This window comes from Chelonia mydas, chromosome 6 (genome assembly GCF_015237465.2).
Source record: "Chelonia mydas isolate rCheMyd1 chromosome 6, rCheMyd1.pri.v2, whole genome shotgun sequence".
Classification (NCBI taxonomy): domain Eukaryota; kingdom Metazoa; phylum Chordata; order Testudines; family Cheloniidae; genus Chelonia; species Chelonia mydas.
In genome coordinates this window covers 87544464-87566501 of record NC_051246.2, presented here as the reverse complement: position 1 = coordinate 87566501, position 22038 = coordinate 87544464, and the positions used below count along the sequence as shown (strand labels likewise).

General features: G+C 38.2%; 1 protein-coding gene across 9 annotated transcripts in view; it reads left to right on the top strand.

Moving 5' to 3' along the window:
* The window catches only part of RALGAPA1 (Ral GTPase activating protein catalytic subunit alpha 1), a 241989-nt gene that overhangs the window by 25575 nt on the left and 194376 nt on the right, over positions 1-22038 (top strand). For all 9 annotated transcript variants that reach the window (XM_043550010.1, XM_037900616.2, XM_007065253.3 and 6 more), the window contains exons 5-12: positions 1085-1128; positions 1751-1928; positions 5302-5417; positions 12315-12453; positions 14584-14795; positions 15761-16000; positions 18958-19149; positions 20573-20710. In XM_043550010.1, the coding sequence (XP_043405945.1) occupies positions 1085-1128; positions 1751-1928; positions 5302-5417; positions 12315-12453; positions 14584-14795; positions 15761-16000; positions 18958-19149; positions 20573-20710 (1259 nt within the window). The remainder of the gene's footprint in view (positions 1-1084; positions 1129-1750; positions 1929-5301; positions 5418-12314; positions 12454-14583; positions 14796-15760; positions 16001-18957; positions 19150-20572; positions 20711-22038) is intronic.

Here is a 22038-nt window from a genome sequence, read left to right as displayed (position 1 = left end):
ACCACAAGTTCTCTGCTTTCAAATTAAACTCCCATTTCTAATAAAGCTTACTATTGTCTCTGAAAAGTTTCCCATCATGCCCACTGCCACAGTGGGGATCCAGCGTTCAGACAGCCTCCCACCTTCAAGACTGTCCCTCCGATTCTGGATAGACTTCACTTCAAACCTCTTCCCTTTTAAAAAGGGTTTACAGGGTTTTTTTTGTTTTCTTTCTGTCAGATTAGTGATTCAGGTGGTGGAAGTCCCCTCTTGACTTTATAGCTGGGGTGTTTTAGTTGCTTCCTACTAATGTTAATGGTTCATTAGTTATCTTTTTTAGGATTGAACAGTGCAAGGTGCTTGGAGCTAGTCTTGTCTGCTTGGTGAGGCATCCCTTCCCAGTCTTCACTACTTACCACCTTGTTGTGAGGTGGAGCTGAATGTTGTAGCACAGATTATTAGCACAGTTTTCTCTCTGTATAAATTCAAAACCACAGTCTGTATACATATCTCCTAAAGACCATTAAGTTCAGAACATTACAAGGTTTCATAAAAGACATTACTTGACATACTTTTTTAACACAATAATTGGACCCTGATTGTCATAGGCACCATTACTGGAGTTTTGTATAAAAGAACAATATTAGAGAAAACATAAAGATAGTGTAGATGGAAAATCCTGCTCTATGCCACGAGTTAAAGTAGATGACCCAGGAAGTCCTTTTCCTGTCTGGTAATGATTTAATGTAAAAAAGAGAAACACTGGAACACAAGCTATCCAGTATAACCCTAAACTAGGTATTTGAATAGCAACAACATTGATGAATTAGGAGGATTTGCCCACTTGTGCTTTTATTTACACCATCCTACATTTCTATAACTTTTTTTGTATTGATTATGAGAAAAGGAACAGATCTTGTAGAAGGTGATCTTTTTTTTCCCCCTTCTGGCACTGAGGTGATTGTCAGAGGATTTCAAGTTCACCAAGAGTAAATTGGAGATTGCCAAGGACTTGCTTAAAAGATTATCAAGTCTGACCGAGAACTCTGACATCTGAAGTTAAATAAAGAGCAAAGAACATCTTTAAAATGTATTTTCCTTTTAGGCTTGATTTTAAAGAAACTGCTTCACACCGGAAATTCCTTAAAGGTAAGGAAAATAAATATATATCTTTGCTTTTGCATTTTTGATGTGTATATTGTATTTCTTAGAATAATCACTGGCACAAAACCAGTAACACTGACTAACAAGATTGATTACATTCATAATAGGCCCCAAACCTGTCAACTTCTGTGCACCTGGTTTAGTATCTTGAGAAGTCCAATAGAGGTAAGCAGGTGCATAGTGTTTGCAGGAGTGGCGCTTTAATTTTTGCTTTCAAGAGGAAAGAAGTCCTAATTTTTACTTTATATGGGGAGAGGAATAGTTTATGGCTCATTAATATGAGACTTCAATCTTTTTCTATCATAGTTTTGATTATGAGCAGAAATATCTAATTTTTAAGAAATATATATTTTGTAACACTGATTACTGCTGAGGAAAAAAGAGTGGTATTGTTGACATGCCCTCTGTTGTAGTTCTTTACTGAAAGGGAAATTGTGCCGGGGAGTGTGCAAAAATAGCACTTTTGTACTCTCCAGACCTGGTCCTTTTGCTTATTCGTATACATATGTAAGGAAGCTATTTGCAGGTGTACACACTAGAGTGTAATGCAGCTTAAAAAGAAAAGAGTCTGACAAACAAAAAACTCCTCCTTTTTCCCCCTTTTAAGATCCGTCGAGAAGGTGTGCGTCTCTTCCTCTTGTGGTTGCAAGCACTTCAGAATAACTGTAGTAAAGAACAGCTGTGTATGTTTTCTTGCTTAATTCCTGGATTTTCATCACCACAATCTGAGTATGGACCTCGAACACTAGATAATCTCATTAACCCTCCACTTAATGTACAAGAAAGTAAGTAATTTAATAACATTACCCAGTTCTTTACATGGTCCCATTTCACTAACTTTTCCATTGCTCAGGGTACTGTAGAAATAACTAAAGTAAGTAGTCTGACATGCTTTCTGTTACCCATGGGGATTATGGAACCAGTAATGAGTGCAGCTCTGCTCAGGGCTTCTAGGATCCTGGTGTTATCATTGACCCTGACCCTTATTTCTCTTCTCACATCTCTTAGGAACGTACATGTTGCTTTACTGCAGCAGAGCAGTGGTCCAACTAATCCAGTATCTTGACAGTGGCCAGTACCTGATATTCAAGTGAAAGATTTATGAACCACCATAGTGAACAATTATAGAATAACCTGCCCATAGGAGAAACTGTAACCTCTAATTAGGGGCTTATGCCCTGAGGCATAAGGGCTTATATCCTCTTATGACTTAATTTTTATACTAGCTAATGCAACTGGATATTTTCATTATTCATATGGATGATCCTTTGATTCCTACTAGATTCTTATTGTCCCAAGAAATCATTGAGACTGAGTTCCGCAGGTCACTCGGAGCAACATTTATACCTGCGGCTGTATCACTATCTCCATAAGACCCCTGTATGAAGATTTAGTTCAACTTCACCTTTTAAAAAAAAGCAAACATTCATAGCATCATCTCCTCTCATATTGGTTATCATTACTAGAGCTGGTCAGAATTTTCTGACAAAACAGGCTTTTATTAGAAACTGTTGATTTGTCAAAATGTAAAATATTTTGTGGAAACATATTCATTTTAAAAAAAGAGTACTTTTGGCACCTTAGAGACTAACAAATTTATTTGAGCAGAAGATTTCGTGAGCTAGAGCTCACTTCATCGGATGAATGCAGTGGAAAATACAGTGGGGAGATTTATATATACAAGAACATGAAACAATGGGTGTTACCATACACACTGTAACGAGAGTGATCAGGTAAGGTGAGCTGTTACCAGCAGGAGAGGAGGGAAAAACCTTTTGTAGTGATAATCAAGGTGGGCCATTTCCAGCAGTTGAAAAGAATGTGTGAGGAACAGTAGTGGGGGGAGGGGCGGGGAAATAAACATAAGAAATAGTTTTACTTTGTGGATGAAGTGAACTGTAGCTCACGAAAGCTTATGCTCAAATAAATTTGTTAGTCTCTAAGGTGCCACAAGTACGCCTTTTCTTTTTGCGGATACAGACTAACACAGCTGCTACTCTGAAACCTGTCAATATTCATTTCAATGAACTTCCAGTGAATCACCACAGGCCATGCTTGGTTTCCCAGCAGCTGTCCTGGTGGTCTGCTGGGGACACCGGGGCTTCCAGGGGTCGCAGCTTCAGAGCAGCCCCATTGTGAGGATTGTGCTAGGGACCCTAGAGGTTCTTGTTGTCTTGTCTATCATGCTACAGTGTCCAGGACAATAGAAAAGGAGGAATAAACAGGGCGGGACTTCATATGCTGTTAGGCAGCAAAAAATTAGAGGACGAGGAGCTGGAAAAAATTCCAAGCTCCAATTACAAGAGAGTACAAAATAGAGAAGCACTGAACTAATGTAATTGGAGAGTTTAAATAAACATGTAACTAAAATCTAAAAGCAGCAACAATAATGATAAAACAGGTTTAAGATTACTGACTAATGAAAGAGGAACTGAAAGAACCATAGGATAGATATTTTAATTCCTTAAAACAAAAGTGTGAAATCCATAAAATCAAGACAAATGAGGAAAATTCCAAAATGGAACAATAACATTTTTAAAATAGGAACTTAGCAGACAGATTTAGTAAAAGAAGTATTCAAAGGTAAGCACAGATAGCCTTGATGATAATGACTGATGTGTGCTTACCACATAAAAGTGAAAAAAGTACAAAGGGGATAAGGCAAACTTGTGGGGACTTATTGGCAAAGTCTTTTAAATTTGAATCCCTCTAAGGGTAGGGTTTTTGGTTGTAATTTGTATTTGATTTTGTTTTGAGCAGCCAATTTTCCAACACGTGTTTGTTGTAATTTTGCAGACAAACACAAATTAAGGGAAACAATATATTTTTATTTATTGATGAAATGTACTATAGGAATATAGTGTTGGAAGAGACCATTGAAGGTCACTTCATCAATTCCCCTGCGTTGAGGCAGGACCAGATATACCTAATCTATGCCTGATAGGTATTTATCTGTCCTATTCTTAAAAACCTCCAATGGTGGGGATTCCTCAATCTCCCTTGTAGCATGTGTCCTAGATCTTAACTTTCCTCGTAGTTAGAAAGTTTTTCCCAATATCTCCCTTGCTGCAGATTAAGCCCATTACTACTTGTCCTATCTTCAGTGGACATGGACAACAGTTGATCACCATCCTCTTTATAATAGCCCTTAATATATTTGAAGACTGATATCTAATCCCCTCTGTTGTCTTTTTCTCAAGACTAAACATGCCCATTTTTTTTCATCCATCTTCATAGGTCAGGTTTTCTAAACCTTTTATAATTTTTGTAGCTCTCTTCTGGACTCTTTCCATTTTGTCCTTATCTTTCCTAAAGTGGGTATCCAAAACTGGACACGCTACTCCAGCTGAGACCTCACCAGTGCCAAGTAGTGCAGAGTAGTTATCTCCTGTGTATTGCATACAACCCTTCTGTTAATACAGCCCACAATTATATTAGCCTTATTCACAAATGCATCACTTATTCAATTTGTGATCCCCTATAATTCCTAGATTCTTTTCTGCAGTACTGTTTCCTAGCCAGCTATTCTCTAATTTGTATTTGTTACATTTGATTTTTCCTTCTGAAGTTTAGTACTTTGCACTTTGTCTTTATTGAATTCGATCTTGTTGATTTCAGACCAATTCCCCAGTTTGTCAAGGTGTGTTGAATTCTAATCCTGTCCTCCTAAGGCTTTCAAGCCCTCCTAGGTTGGTGTCATTAGCAATTTAATAAGTATACTCTCTATCCCATTATTCATATCATTAATGAAAATATTTAGTAGTACCAGACTCAGGACAGACTCCTGTGGGACTCCCGTAGATACATCCTCTCAGCTAGTGAACCACTGATAACTATTCTTTGGATATAGTTTTTCAACTATTTGCGCACCAGCCTTATAATAATTTCATATAGACCACATTTCACTAGTAGGCTTATGAGAATGTCATGTGGGACTGTGTCCAAGAATTTACTAAAATCAAGATAAATCACATTTGCTGCTTCCCTCCTATTCACCTGGCTGGTAAAAAGGAAATCAAATTAGTTTGTCATGGTTTGTTTTTGACACATCTATGTTGGCTATTATATATCTCCCTTTTACCTTCTAGGTGCTTACAAATTGATTGTTTAATAATTTGTTCCAGTATGTTAATTAATTTATTTTTTATTTTTGGACAGCGCAAGTGACTGTAGAGGAAATTACTCCACTTGTCCCTCCACAATCAGGAGATAAAGGACAAGAAGATCTTACAAGCTACTTTCTAGAAGCACTTTTGAAATACATAGTAATTCAGGTATGTTCCATAGGTTGCAAACAGAAGAAAAGTAATTATTTTTGATCCATCTACTGTAATGGACCAACAGCACTGTAAACATACACAGGAATGACTAATTATTTTGTTTCACCTTTCAAGAGTGTATCTTATAGAAAATATACTTTCAGAAAGTGTCTGTTTCTTGTTTGTGCCAAGGTCCACAGATCAATTGTAGTGGATACTTCAGCCTGCTTAAAGCTTGGGAGCAGAACCAGACCTGTCAGTCACTGATAGGAGGGGAATGCCTGGCCTCTGGAAGTTACTTCCAGTTTTTTCTGCCCCCGTGCGACTGATCGGCTCAACCCAACTTTACCTGCTGCCAAGCTTTTGTGAGGAAAAATTTCAAACTTTATTTCAAATGTTTAGACTAACAGTTTAATCCAATAATATGTCTGTCTAATTCCCAGGTGCATCCCTAGGGCGTAATTGGAGCTGAGGGGACAGTCTCCCCAAAAATCCACTTTTGCTATTGAGGTGTTTTCAGCAGCTGATGCTCTTGCAGGCTTCAGGGAGTGTGCTAGGTTGAGGAAAACCCAGAGGCAAAAGAGCCTTACTCAAAAAGGGGATGAAGCATGTTGGGGAGCTCTGCTGGCTCTGCAGGCAGGATGCAGTTTCACCCTCCCAGCACAAGCTGGGTAGGGTCCCCTTAGCTCCCTTCCTTTCCCAGGGCAGGAAATGAGCCAGGCAGGAATGGAAAAAGAACTTGCTCTGGGGCAGCCAGCCCTTTTCTCCCCATAGTACATGAGGAAAGTGAAGCGAGAAGGGCACACTGCCAGATGGAAGGTCGCACTTGAGTCCTATAGCCCATCAACCAGACCTCTGACTGTGGAGCTCAGCTGCTGCCGCCGCCTCCTCTCCCCTGAACCAAGGATGGAGGGCACTGGACACTGCTGATGCCAGTGAATGCAGTAAGGGGCTTTTGGGCTCAGCTGCCACCTCTAACTCTGCTCCCCTGGCAATCCCAACTCATGGCCGAGGCTCAAACCTCCTGGGAAAACAGACTTATCTGGTGCATGTAAATTCCATTCAATAGAGAGGGATCTAGTTCTGGGGAGTCAGTACCTTTCTTGGGGAACTCAGGAGAGGCCCGTTTGTGGGAGGGAAAACGCATAAATCAAGCCGCTTGGAGGACAGGGAGATCACTAGCCTCTTGACATATTTTTGGAGTCTTCTGAGCCTGATTTCATACTGCCTCTGAAGCAGGCTTATAGGAAAAGACTCTGAAAGGGAAAATTAATTAGTTCTGTTTTCCCTGCTCACCTTACTGAGTGCAGCAGAGCAGATAATCCTCAGTGCCTGTTTCCCCTGCTCAGCTCCACAGATTGCAGCATGGCAGATCAGAGCAGAAAAGACCAGGCCATAAACATATGCTGATGCCTGTTGGTGTGCACCCCTCCCTGAACCTCCCAAGGAAATTCTTTCTCCTAAGGGGAAGAAGACATCCAGTCCAAATCAGTTGCGAATCAAATAATATATCTAAACACCAGAGGATAGATTGTGAGGCAAGAGTTCACTGTAAAACTAAGTTTAGGAGGTGTACAGCAACCCAAGGCAACCTGTAGCTATATATTCCTTCTCATGTAGCCTTGAAGGATCTAATAGTGGGATAGGAGTTTCCTGCCATACCTAAAAGAATGGGAAAGTATTGGGCTATCATTCCCAGTCACCATGGCCTAATGTCCAGATAATTGTTCCCAGCTTCCCTGCCTCTCCACTGCCTCTACTTCCTCCCTGGGGCAGATGGTTATGGAGTGATGAGAGGGGCAGCATCCCAGATCTGGAAGAGTCAGCAGGCAGTAAAGGGTTTTCATGGCTCTCCATTTTTTTCATTCTTTCCCAGCTTCCATTTTATGAGGCCAGTAGGCTCCCAGTTGTGTACTAGTTAAAATTTAATGTGGTATCACTACTGCATATAAATGTGGCTATCCTGATCAGTGACTTAAGATTTTTAACTGGGGAGATTTTTACCTGAAAGACTGGTCTCTTCACTATACAGGCCTTTCAAAGTTAGCCATGCGTGGGCTGGCATCATTTCAGTCCCCTCCATGGGACATGAAAACTTCCAGGTGTCATTAGTACAACAAAAATAAACAAATAAAAACTGTTCTGTGACTCCCTAAGTGCCCCTGCATACTTTTACAAGCAGTGCTAATGTGGGTGGATAATATTGCAAGTAGGGCTGTCAAGCAATTTAAAAAAATTAATAGCGATTAATCGCACCATTAAAAAAATAAAATGGAATACCATTTATTTAAATATTTTTGGATGTTTCCTACATTTTCAAGTATATTGGTTTCAATTACAACACAGAATACAAACCATATAGTGCTCACTTTATATTTTTGATTACAAATATTTGCACTGTAAAAAATCAAAAGAAATAGTATTTTTCAATTCACCTCATACAAGTAATATAGTGAAATCTCTTTAACATGAAAGCTGAACTTACAAATGTAGAATTATGCACAAAAAATAACTGAATTGTTTTATTTTTCAATGTAAAACTTTAGAGCCAAAAGTCCACTCAGTCCTACTTCAGCCAGTCACTCGGTCAAACAAACTTGGTTACAATTTGCAGGAGATAATGCTGCCTGCTTCTTGTTTACAATGTCACTTGAAAGTGAGAACAGGTGTTTGCATGGCACTGTTGTAGCTGGTGTCGTAAGATATTTACGTGCCAGATGCGCTAAAGATTCATATGTCCCTTCATCTTCAACCACCATTCCAGAAGACATGCATCCATGCTGATGATGGGTTCTGCTCGATAACAATCCAAAGCAGTGCAGACTGTTCATTTTCATCATCTGATTCAGATGCCACCAGCAGAAGGTTGATTTTCTTTTTTGGTGGTTTGGAGTCTGTAGTTTCCGCATCTGAGAGTTGCTCTTTTAAGACTTCTGAAAGCATGCTCCACACCTCATCCCTCTCGGATCTTGGAAGGCACTTCTGATTCTTATATCTTGACTCAAGTGCTGTAGCTACTTTTAGAAATCTCACATTGGTATCTTTGCGTTTTGTCAAATCTGCTGTGAAAGCGTTCTTAAAATAAACGTGCTGGGTCATCATCTGAGACTGCTCTAACATAAAATATATGGCAGAATGCGGGTAAAACAGAGCCGAAGACATACAGTTCTTCCCCCAAGCAGTTCAGTCACAAATTTAATTATTTTTTAACCAGCATCATCAGCATGGAAGCATATCCTCTGGAATGGTGGCCGAAACGTGAAGGGGCATACGAATGTTTAGTATATCTGTCACATAAATACCTTGCAATGCCAGTTACAAAAGTGCCATGCAAATGCCTGTTTTCAAATCAGGGGACATTGTAAATAAGAAGCAGGCAGCAGCATCTCCTGTAAATGTAAACAAACTTGTTTGTCTTAGCGATTTGGCTGAACAAGAAGTAGGACTGAGTGGACTTGTAAAGTTTTACATTTTGTTTTTGAGAGCAGATATGGAGATTTTTGTTACATATGTAAGTTGCACTTTCATGACAGAAATAAAAGGAGTACTTGTGGCACCTTAGACTAACAAATTTATTTGAGCATAAGCTTTTGTGAGCTACAGCCATCCGATGAAGTGAGCTGTAGCTCACGAAAGCTTATGCTCAGATAAATTTGTTAGTCTCTGAGGTGCCACAAGTACTCCTTTTCTTTTTGCGAATACAGACTAACGTGGCTGCTACTCTGAAACCTTTCATGATAGAGATTGCACTACAGTACTTGTAGGAGGTGAATTGAAAAATACTACTACTTTTGCTTATAATTTTTAATGCAAATATTTGTAATAAAAAAAAGTGAGCACTGTACACTTTGTATTCTGTGTTGTAATAGAAATCAATATTTGAAAATGTAGAAAAACATCTGAAAATATTTAATAAATTTCAATTTGTATTCTATTATTTAACAGTGCGATTAATCACAATTTTTTTTAGTTAATCGTGTGAGTTAACTTCGATTGACAGCCCTAATTGTAAGGAATATGGCCTTTTTGGGACTTAAAATTGTGTGACCAAGAGCTTCTCCCTGGATAAAAAGTGAATGAGGGGGAAATGGGATTCAAATCCTGTTTCATGTATAGTGGGTCTCTGGTTCTTGGGGTAAGACATTCGGACAAAGCAGTTCCCAGCTGTCTGAGTGATACAATGGGAAAACTTTTATGGAAAGCTGAGACTACTCAGTCATCAGTAAAGTCAGCTTACAATCCTGAGTCCTGCCAGGTACTGTGGAAATGAATACTGGTGATATGGGAAATTAGAAACACTCTGAAGTACAACATGAGAAAATATCTCTTTGCAAGAGGTATCTGGAACAAGTGCAGGGTCAGTATCTGATCTCTATTTCTCATCTCTATTCAGAGATATATGCAGGCCTCTTAACCAGCTCCATGTGGAGTAAGACCCCATGTGATGCCAGGCTTTCTCAGTTTGGGAATACTAGAGCTACATATATAGCTTTGATCAGATGGGATCATTGGATATTGTCCAGAGGGGAGACCCTGTGGAGCTGTGCAAGAATTTTAGAAACAGCTCTGTCCCACTCCCAGTCTCAACAACCCATGGAAAGGCCACTACATGAATGAAATCATCCATAATCTTTCTTCAGATCAAAGCATTAAAACCCTCTCCGCATCCTATTTCTATCCTCTGGGAATTGAGAACAGAGCACAGCCTTAGCTGAATCATCTAAATAAGTTCCTAAAGGAGATTTTTCTTCAAGAATTCCCATTTTACCATCCTCGGACAATTCTTATGTTTTGCAGACAGGTGGCAGTCTTTTTCTTTTCCCAAATTTGATCATTATCATTTGAACTGACGTGTGATTCCAGGGTGTCTCTCTGGGATCATAGTAGCAATATTAATGGCTTTAGAGAAGATGGAAGTTCACTTATCTCTTCCTGAAAAATGTTTTTGATCAGGGTTCTGTAGAGAGAAGACTGAAGAATACATAGTTCAGGAACCAAATCGCTGTCTTTTGATTCAGGTCAAATAGAGACATGGTGCCAGGGAAGTCAGTCATAGGGCTGGGGAGGATGAATACTGTTGGGAACAAGGTATCATATGAGAAGATTGTTTCTGTGACACCAAACCATTAGGGTCATCTGCATCTTGTTAACAATCTTTCAACGTTCATTGTCTAATCATCTCATTAACTATCCTCCCCATAATTTTCCACAACTGTGAACATTTAAAATCCATAAGAAAAAAAAGATGCTAACATTAATGTTTACTTTTATCTGTAGAAATTATAAAAATCAAATTCTGCTAAGATTCGGTATAATGTTCTCAACATTTTAAAGAAAAGGAAGTTTTGTACAATCCTATATTAAATGCTTCATTTGGGCATCCACCTTATTCCGACTCTGCAAGGTCATTCAGTGTGTTCTTGGAACCTCGTTCTGCATCTTCCAGCACTACCCAGATTGAATCTCTGAAGGAAAGTGTCATTATATTTCCTGTCCATTAGACTAGGCTTCCCAGTGGCTACTATCTATAATCAGATGTTTATCTGAGTTTGGGAGCTTTCTCTAACAAAGTACCATTATTATACTTTTTAATTCAGACGGGTACTCTTCATAACTGTGTCGTAGCATCCATTCCATGAGTAAATTCAAGAACTGTTCCTACTTCAATTAAGCATCAGTCTAGTTCTTAGGCGCACTCACAATTGCAGAGCAGAGTAGTCCTGTACTGAGATCTGCAGATGGCCATTAGTTGACCAAATTCTGCATATTGGTCATCCAGTTATAGCCAATGCTACTTCTCTTCTTTTGGAGAAGAGTTCTCGGTGTCTTAGTGCCCTCGACTAGATAGATTACATACAAGTATCTCCTTTATCTTGTTTTGGAAGTCCATATTTGAAGGATAATCCCTGAGAGGGCACTGCTCTGAAAATCCCATTCTAATCGGTCTGTGGACTTTAGCATGAAGAAGAATAGGAAAACTTCTCAGTGCTTACCTGAAAATTTTCCTACTTTTGAGTACTAAGGTCCACAGATCCAGCCCATTCTGGAGACAAGTGGCTTACCCAGGACAGAGATGTAAACTGACATTCAAGGATTTGGGTATGTTGTCAGTAGGTTGAATTTACCGTATTCTGCAGTCAATATGCTTTGAGGAAAAACAAATCAATCTCTAATTTAAGAAAGTATATTTGAATTATGCTGGCTGTAGAAGTTACGTGAACTGGAAGGAACTTCAGAAAGCAGAGCATACCCCGGCTGTCAGTGATTGACAGGTCTGGTTCTGCTCTTGAACTGCAGGCAGGCTGAAGTACCTATTGTAATAGATCTCTGGACATTTTCACACAAAAAAGAAAGGAATCTTTCAGGTAAGCACAAATATACTTTTATATTTTATAAGGTAACTTTGAAACAAAGCAGGATGATTTACTACAAATTAAACCCACTTCTGGAGGGGCCACCTCAGGCTTGATATTCTTAAAAGTATGTGATCTCTGATTTCAGTGGGATTCTGCATGTGCTTAAAATTACATATATGGTTAAGTATTCTGCTGAATCTAGAGCTTAGAGGAAAAGATTTGCATAGTTTTACTAATCTCTCAGATAGCCAGTCCCTCCCACCATTTTGAAAATGTAACATAATTATTAAAATGCATACAATCCAGTCCTAATGTAGTAATTTCTCTTGTATAATTAAGCAATAGGATCTTTCCTCTTACTTTATCTTTGCTCCGTTTAGCAAATCTTTAAAATACATTTGACCTTTAATTAAAACTGAAATTTGTTTGACTTTTGACAACTTAAAAAAAAAAAAGAAAACTACAGCAAACTTCTGAAACATTTGATATACTTGGGAAATATTGAAACAAATATTCCATGTTTCAGCCTCAAAAAGTTTAATTTTTTTTCTTTAAGGTCAAGAGTTTAGAATGGAAGAACAAGGAAAACCAAGAAAGGGGATTTTCATTCTTGTTTTCATATTTTAAAAAATATTACTTGCCTTATATTTTCCCAAACATCTGTAAGGAGACCAGTTTGTATAATCCTGTACTTGGTAAGTGGTGTTTAATGATTGTACAGATGCTTAAACATTTTGTAACTTACAGTATAGAGATGCAGCTTTTTTTGAATGATGCTGCTTGCAGAGAACTTGGATCAAAAACATTTCCCTTACTGTTAGGAAATATGGCCTTTATCTATAATGTATGGTTTCAATTCTACTGAGTTCACCTGTATTGATGGAAACACCACTTGACCTCTCTTTTTAATTATTTAACAGTCAGGATGCTGTATTGCTCTGATTCACTTTAAATAAATTTAACTCTTAAATACTTAATCATTTTTTTAAATTTATAGTTTTGATTTCATTCCACATTCCAAAAAACAGCAGGGGACAACAGAAGGGAATAACTTAAAGAAAAATATATAAAGGAATGGGGTGGGAGGAAAAGGAGCAGAAGGAACAAGGGCAGGGAGGGGAAAAGAAAGCATTATCTGTTTCCATCCACTTAAGAATTAATCAAAGGTTTCTAAAAAAATTAGACAAGATCTTTTCAAGTTTCTTAGGTTCCTCTTCTCCAAAATGTTACTCGCTCTTTAGCTTCTAGGTGAGCCAATCGTAGTGCCAAGCTTCTATCCCAGGAGGCAGTCTGCTGTTCTATCTAAACCATATTAGTCATTTGGATACACTCACTGCTCTAAGAACCAAGTTGAAAAAAAAAAAATCAAACGTAATGCACCTTTATCATGGATAAATTACATTTAGAAGAGAGAAAAAACTGTTAGTTCTGTGGATCCAAAAGAAATTAGCGTGTTGCTCATTGGGTAATATCCACTCCATTGACACAGAGCCAGATCAGTTGGACTCCATAATACCTTCTAAAGTTTAGTCAAGACAAGGCAAATTATATGTTAGCGTGTGCTAGGCTGGTCATGTTAAGACCGTGGCATCTCCCAAGCTCTAAATTGACAAGTTTTGCATATGTTAAAATATAACTTGCCTTGTGTTAACTAGAGTTTTAAAAGGGGTTGTTAGATTAAGCTAGCTAACGCAATTTAACACACCTTTCCATCCTAATTTAAACAAAGCCTATAAGGGAAGAGTGGTTGGGCAGGTGAAATTCATGCCACACACTTTCCTCCCACTTGCTGGCCTCCACAAAAGCCAGCAAGGGCTGTTGTATGTTGCTCAAAACTGCTGTTAAAGCCTGTGGATTAGAATAGAGGCCCTGAACCCACCGTGCCAGGGGTGCTGGAACCGTGGATCTACATCAACATAGATTTCATGACACTTGTTTTAGTATGCCCACTGCCTGTTCCCTTCATGACCTTCCACACTAGACCCACATAGATCAGCAAGGATAGCTTTTCTGTCCCACTTAAGGAGTGTGTTGACATCACTTTGCATCTGATTCACCTGCATTCTTCCCCACACAACCCCTAGAGGTTCAACCACAGGGCTTAATTGGTATGATATGATCCTCTGCAAAATGGGTTAATTACTTCATCTGTGAATTGTTGCTCAATAACCTATTTGATCAATTATAAACAAATTTTCATTTCTAAATAAACCTACAACAGTTTCTTCCCACCCTAAATGAAAATAATGTGCTTGTTTGGGCCAAAGTCCAGTTTGGGTAATTACATTCTGCCACTTAAAATTGCTCATGTAGTTTTAACTGAAAGGTGGCTTCCTTTTACTTTTTTGTTCTGAACAGTAGCGTAGTGTTGTTGTTCGCTGTCAAAATTTTGCTGGATTTCACTCCATATCAGTGGCAGGCTATGTAATTCCTCAGTACAGTACATAATTTTAAAACAGCTTAGGGGATCATCTGGATAAAAAGGTACTTTATAAATTAAACTTTACTTGTTAAGAATTGTTTGTTACCCCACAAACGAGAGCATAAAGAAGGGGTAAATGGAGCGGTTCATCCAGCAGAAAATGTTTGCAGCCTTCTAAGCCACAAATACAATTTCCAGGGGCTGCCTTTTGAAGCTTAATGCTCTTCTCTTTTATTGCTGTTGAGAGAATGTCTGTCCCATCCCCTTGTGGAATTAATGACTGTGCTGCACTGGGAGTTTCAAAAACCCAGAAACCCTGGGATTTCAATTGGGTTGGATAGGGCTTTGAGGTGGTAAGCCTTTCTTCTGACACTAATTTTAAAATGCTTGCTTTTCATCACAGAGATACCACAAATGAGACCAAAGCCACACTATGTAATGGTAAAGAAAGATGCTGAAACCAATGAAGCAACATATTGCACAAAGGAACCTTTCCTTAAGGCTCGTGTTATTGTCATTCGATGGCTGGTATCTTTCTGGCTTGAGCCAAAACCTCATACAGGACCTCATATTCCTGGGATGGAAGGTGGTGAAATTGTGCCAAAGAATATTCAGGTATCACCAAACGCACATTTGAAATAGTTTTTCTCTATTTTGAAAGATTTCTTAGTAGTCTTCTGTTGTGATGTCAACACTGAAATTCTACCACTGTATGTTTCTCTTAGGCCTTGTCTACACTGCCACTTACAGCGCTGAAACTTTCTTTGCTTAGGGTTGTGGAAAAACACACCCCTGATGGAGGCAAATTTCAGCGCTGTAAAGTGACAGTGTAGATAGTGCTACAGTGCTGGGAGCCATTCCCCTCACGGAGGTGGTTTTATTACAGCACTGGGAGAGCTGGAGCCACGATTACACAGCCACATTAAAACGCTTTGTAGACATATCCTTGGTTTTAGCTAATTGAAGAAAGACTATTTGTCATTAAATGAAATCTCCAGGCCTGAATCCAATATGGAAAGAATCGCCAAATATTTAAATCTTATACCAAAATAATAGAAATATACTGCGAAGTACTGTTTTCATTCACCTAATGAAATGTTTTGATCTATAAATTACTTTTTGTGAATTGTTGAAGTAAATCTACAGTTACTTCTCTGCATAGAGTGATATGCTCAGTTTCCCTTAAAGCCCAATCCAGCAATCCAAATTGTATTTGACTTCTGTGGCTCTGTTTGCTGAGGTTTTGTAAGACTGGGTTGTTTGTGATAACATTTTTAAATACTCCCAAGAAATGTCTGATTATAGGTTAGCAAACTGAATAAAGGCAACACAGATTAGAATTCGTAGTGAAGGTCATTGATCTGACTGGACAATAACTGGACTTCCCTTGTGCTTGAGATCTGTACTTTAATTGGCTTCAGACAACCACTAACTTTCTACATAACCTAGTAGATATGTAGCGCTTTGAGATACTTATTTCTCACATTGTCTGCAGAATTCTCTGTGCTGTTTTAAGAATTGTATTCAAATTATATTACTAGAACTATTTTCTTGCTCATTTTCTTGCTCTTTTGTTTCAGAGAGCAGCTGCTAGCATGGCTTCTAGAGAAGACAGTAAAAATGACACTGCTGATAGACCGGATAGAAATACAGAGCCAGAACAATCTCATTCTAATACAAGCACCCTAACAGAGAGAGAACCAAGTTCCTCTAGCCTTTGTAGTATTGATGAAGAGCATCTAACTGATATTGAAATAGTCCGCAAAGTCTTTTCTTCTAAAAGAAGTAATGTTAACTTTCTTACAGAGATATTTCGACAGGTAAAGAAACCATCAAGTGTGGAAGATTTTTTTGTTTGTTTTTATTTTAAACCCTGATCATATTGATAGCTTTTGTTTCAAATAGGTTGTGTTAAGTAAGAGTGTACAAAAGTGTAAAAGCTTTGATTGTGTTTTTATTTACACTGTTCATTTTAAATTTAGGCCGATGGTAAACACGTTGGTTTTTGTTCAGCAAAGTTTGCCATCTGTTTTTTCCACCTCACACTCTCTCCCTTGTGTGTAGAAAGCAAAAGCTAATTTAAAACAACTAATATGAAAAATCTGCCCCTGCTTCCTGGTTTTGTTTTGTTTTTTTCATCACTTGAGGGACATAACTTTGACTTCATGTAATGTGGACAATTTTAGCAAAGTTATCTGGGTTAATTGTAGTAACTATATTGGGAGCCAAAAATCCTCCATCTGGATTGCCTAGCTAATTATGAAGTATTGCCTGTCTAATTATGAATCTGGAAAAGATAGTTTGCAGATAACATGCTGTGTGGTGAGGTAGTAAATAATAACAGGTTACTGCTACAGAGTGATCTGAATCTCCTAGTTAAATGGTAACAGTCCTATACAAGGTGTGTTAATATGGTGAATGCAAGGTTAATACATCTGGGAACAAAGAATGCAGGCTATACCTATGGGATGGGATACTGTCTTGGGAATCAGTAATTCGGAAAAGGATTTGGGGATTGTTGTAGATGACTGCCTCAGTGAGCACTCAGTGCACTACTGTGGCAGAAAGGGCTAATGTGCTCCTTGGATGTATAAAAGGGGACTATTAAATGGGTGTAGAGAACTGACCTTGCCTCTGTACACAGCATTGGTAAAACAGCTGCAAGAATGCTGTACCCAGATCCGGTGTCCACAGTTGAAGAATGATGTGGCAATGCTGGAGGGAGTTTGAAGAAAGGTCACAAAAATGTTTCAGGGGCTGGAAAACAATAATAATTTAGGTTGGATATTAGGAAAAACTTTTTCACTAGGAGGGGGGTGAAGCACTGGAATGCGTTACCTAGGGAGGTGGTGGAATCTCCTTCCTTTGAGGTTTTTAAGGTTGGGCTTGACAAAGCCCTGGCTGGGGTGATTTAGTTGAGGATTGGTCCTGCTTTGAGCAGGGGATTTGGACTAGATGACCTCCTGAGGTCCCTTCCAACCCTGATTATTCTATGAATGTGATGTGAAGCTTAAGGAGCTCCATCTGCTTAGCTTATCAGAGAAGGTTGAGAGGTGACTTGATCACTGTGTATGAATATTTACATGTGGAAAATATCTGATAGTGAGGGGCTTCTCAGTCTTGCTGACAAAGGCAATTACAAGATCCAGTGGCTGGAAGATAAAGGTACACTAACTCAACTTTGAAATAAGACTCAATTTTCTTGCTCTGAGGGTAATTAAACATCAGAGGATCTTACCCCAGGGGTGATGATGGAATCATCGTCCCTTGGAGTCTTTAGAATGAGATTAGATACCTTTCTAAAAGACTTGCTAAGCTTAATCCAGCTTCTAGAAAAAAATTTACAGCCTGTGCGCACACATCAGACTAGATTATCATAGTGATCCCTTCTGGCTTTGGAGTCTGTGAATTCATTAATAACCATGGCCCAGCAGGTGTAGCAGCATTCCCTCAGCTACATCATATTTCCTGTACTGTGAAAGTTGTAGAGCATTCTATGTTACAAAGCCAAAGCATAAGAAACTCTCTAAAAGATAGCAGTTGCCTATCCTACTCTTTAGCTGACTTTGGAAGTCACAGAATAGCTGGGTCCCATTCTGATACTCCTTTGAAGTGTTCAGTATGAAGTTGAGAATGAGTTGTTCATATCAAGAATCATGCATTTCTTTGGGATATTGGTATATCCAATGGTTCTTGGAAAATGCACACTGGTTCAGTTTATTTTATTCTTTTTAATACAACCAGTACAGTAAAAGTGCACAAGCTGGTAAAGTTGTGAATTTAAAAGAAAGTGAAATTCCCAACAAGTATATTGCATTAATGTAGGCTGTCTTTGAACATAGTTAAGTTTAGCAGAAGCCCAAAACTTAACGTTGGAGACTGCTGATCTGAGAGCACTTTTGTATTAGCCCCACAGTTACATAATACTTCCTGAAGAGAGCAGCATCTTGCAAGCAGACTGGCTTCCTGACATGCATTTTTTTCATAACTCTAGTTATGAAAAATGCCTTTTCTCTGTCATCTGTTTTGCGCCACTCATTCATAGCAGCAGTAAAACATGGCTCTTTGTTATCAATACAAATTCAAATGGCTAATATAATATCCTATTGCCCCATACTCTTTCTCCCCCCATGTATGTGACTGGATGCAGCAGTAGCTTCCACTGAGTTTTCTTTTCTTTCTTTTAATGAGAGTTTGTTCAATATCAGCGGGACCCTAAGATCTATGCAGGAACAGATCTGCATGGAGTCCCACTGCTTGCTGTTCCCCTTCCCTGCTAACTACATCTAGGTCCCTAACAGCAAAGCTTTTTTGCCAGGTGTCACTTTTTCCTCTCAAACTTTTTTCCTGCCCTTCCCCCTCCCGCCAACTTTCAGGGTGTTCCAGAGTGGTGTTGGGGAAAGTTAATAAACTAATACTGTTGGAAATCAGCATTTTAGTTTAAATTCCTGCAGAGTGGCTGCAGCTGTTTCTCCATCTGTAGAGCCTGATGCTTGGGTAGGAGCTTTCCTAGAGTTCAAAGAAGTGGGTTGGATGTTTCTCACTTTTCCTTTTCCCCCAATAAAAATCCACTATTTTGCCCCGAAGAGACAGAATGGATAGTATAGTGAGTCCTAAATTTTTTTTAAATAAAATTAAGTCGTGTTGTCCACTTTCTATCTTCATATCACATCCATAAATTGAAATGCATGCTCCTGAAATTGTTTACTACTAGCAGTATCGTGAGAACGTAGATAAAGTGTCTCCAAATGTTATAACTTTTTCCCCCCCCAACTAGGCATTTTTGTTGCCAATTTGCGAAGCAGCTGCTATGAGGAAAGTGGTGAAGGTTTACCAGGAATGGATCCAACAGGAAGATAAGCCTTTATTTATGAAAGAATCTGAAGAAATATTGACATCTGTAAATATAGATTGTGATGAAAATGTTGCAGAACATAATTCAGCAGAGAAGGGAAAAGAGAGAGATGAGGTAAAAAAAAAAAAAAAAAAAAAGACCTCCTTAAAATTTAAAAAGACCATTGTTAAATAGATGTCTCATTTTCTGAACTATTTAGCATATGTACGTCGTTTCCACATAGCAGTCTGGTTGGTGCAGGAGCTGGGAAAGAGGAATGAAAGGAAATATTGAGATGAAAACTGTGAAGGGCATAAATCTGTCCCTTCAGGTATGAGTAAATAGAGCAGCAGCCCAGTGAAGGTGCCTGCCACCCATAAAAGTTATGCTGCCAAATCATTCAATTCATGCCTGCACCTCACCTTCATATCCGTTCTCTGTTCAGATTGTTTATGCAAATGACCAGAAAAAATATTTAACCCAGCAGTAACTGACTTCTAGGGGCTGGCATTAAGTGAAATGAACCAAATACAGAAAAATCCTATTTTAAATTAAATTTTAAGGGGGAGATTTTCAAAGTCACAGACAGTCCCATTAACTTTCAATGGGAAGCCAGGCACCTAACTGCTCATATGCCTTTTGAAAACCTAATCCTACTCTAAATTTATAATAGTGTAATTTAATGTTAGTGATTATGTGTATATTTAGGACTTGACTCTGTGTATTCTCCTACCAAGAGCTTCCTAAGAGAAAATGCCTCAGTTTGGGGACCAAAACAAAATTATAAGTTTTTCTCTAATAGGCAGACCTTTACCATCTTTAAATGCTGTGGTTATTTTTTTCAGTTCCCTTCAGAATAGCTGTAAGCGTTTTCATTGGTTTTATATAATATAAAATATACCTTAGATGCACAGTGTGAAAGGCAAATGCCCTTGAGGCCTGACATTGCACATTTTAAGTCAACTGCAAAATTCCCCAATGACTTCAGTACAAGAAGGAGCAGGACACTGATGACTACGACTGCATTAGTAGTCTAGTGTACTCTCTAATATGGCTTATTAGTAAGAATGTGATTTGGTCACGGATTCAGAGACTTCTTTGGCTCTGGCTTGGGCATAACCTGATTTTGTACTTTTTTACCATGATTGCTCTGTACATTTTGCCTAATTTTACTGTGACAAAATTGTATCCATACTTATTAGTTTATGGTTCATTGCTAACTATAAACTACCTTAGGGAGATGGCTTATGCACTATATCCTTACACTATATGAAAAGTGTTCCACGCAGAATGAGACAAAGTAGCAATTAATTTCCTCCCCTATTATTTTGAATATTTGTTCTGAGACTCTTTTAAATTGTATTCTTTTTTTAAGGTGCCTAGACATACACCACCTTCTTCCATTTCCCAGTCTCTGGGAGGGAGGCTGCTCTTTCAGTAGTCATTTTCAGCTCTTATTTTCTCCTTTTATTTAAAAAAAAAAAAAAAAGGCCAAAAACCTAATTCTCATTTGTTTTTTCTCTGGGAGTTTAAGAAACAAAATATTTTTATGCTTCAGGAAAAAATAACAAACTCTGGTCATGTTCGAAATTCAAGTTGGACAAGAGATGGCTGCTACCAAGATGCTTCCCATAAAACATCTGAAATAGATATCACTGAGCAAAATATACGAGCCGGAGTACAATCAGTGTTACAGGTATGGAATGCACTCCTCTTCCCACCTCAATTTTATTCTTTTATGTTTAACTTGTTTTCTTTAATATTGTATAAATAAAATGTTAATGGATAAAACGAAACATGATTACAGAATGAGTCTGCTATTCCATAACATCTCAGCTTTGCTAAATGATTGTAGATTTAATTAAGGGGATGGATAATAAAGCTATAATGAGAGTTTACTGTGTTCTTAGTGACTTCCTGCGTTCTTTCTCCATTTTTGACATAATTTAACATATAGTATAACAGGACTGCATTAACTACTGTTGGCTCACACAATGAAAAAAAATCTTTATTCCATACCTTCATTACTACATCCAAAAGTGTACTCTGTTCTATAGGGTGTTACAGAAAAAATGATCTAAACTAATCCACACTAGTATATTGTTTGTTTGTATGAATTGATGAGTGCTCTCCTGTTTACTTTATGAAATTTTATCTATATTAGAATATATGTGGTGGCTTAATTTTATAGCTGGAGATAAACACTTATTAGATCTTCCTAACTTATTTAAATCATATTGTATTAACAGTTTGTTTACATTTTAAAATGTAATTAGGTGTTTATCAAATACGAGGATTTGTGGAACTTTGCATGGGTGCATTTTAATTGGAAATAACTTACAACACTAGTATTGAATAAGTTGCAAATGCTGTAGTAAAGATTAGCTAGAGTTGTTTATATAGCCTTATTTTTTTTCCCACCATTTATTTGTAACTTCCTGAAAATTCTGCTTTTGGAGTTGAAATTTTCTATAACTGGTCTCAGCACCGAGGTCAGTTATTTTGGACATTTTGAGCAAAATGCCTTGTTCTTGTATTATAAGACACTGAAGATTTTTTTTTTTTAACTTGAATTTTTTTTTTTATTGAGTGTGTTCAGTGTACATTGGAGTCTCACCATGAGATTATTCATGTGCATAATGTTATTTATGAGCACAGGTCTTAGTAGTACTGTATTAGCACTTAGATGATCACTGAGCATGCTTAGTCATTTTTTAGTTGTTGAGCAAAAAAAAACCCATTCTTTTTTAAGTTGAATGAAAAAATCCTTGAGCTTTCCTGAGCTCAGCAGGCAACCTGAGCATAAGTTTTTTGAAGTTGTAGGCTATATGATGATAGCTGAGTCTAATGAGTCTCTGCTTATGTGATGTACTAGGGAATAGGGAGAACTGCTCTTTCTCCCTAGCAGACATAGAGGCTGCTGTTCTTGGCTGTTACCGGGAAACTTTTGCAGGGAGGAGACTGCAAGTCTCATCGGGCTTGTCTATGCAAATTATCTGGATAGACCTTGCTGCCATTCATGAA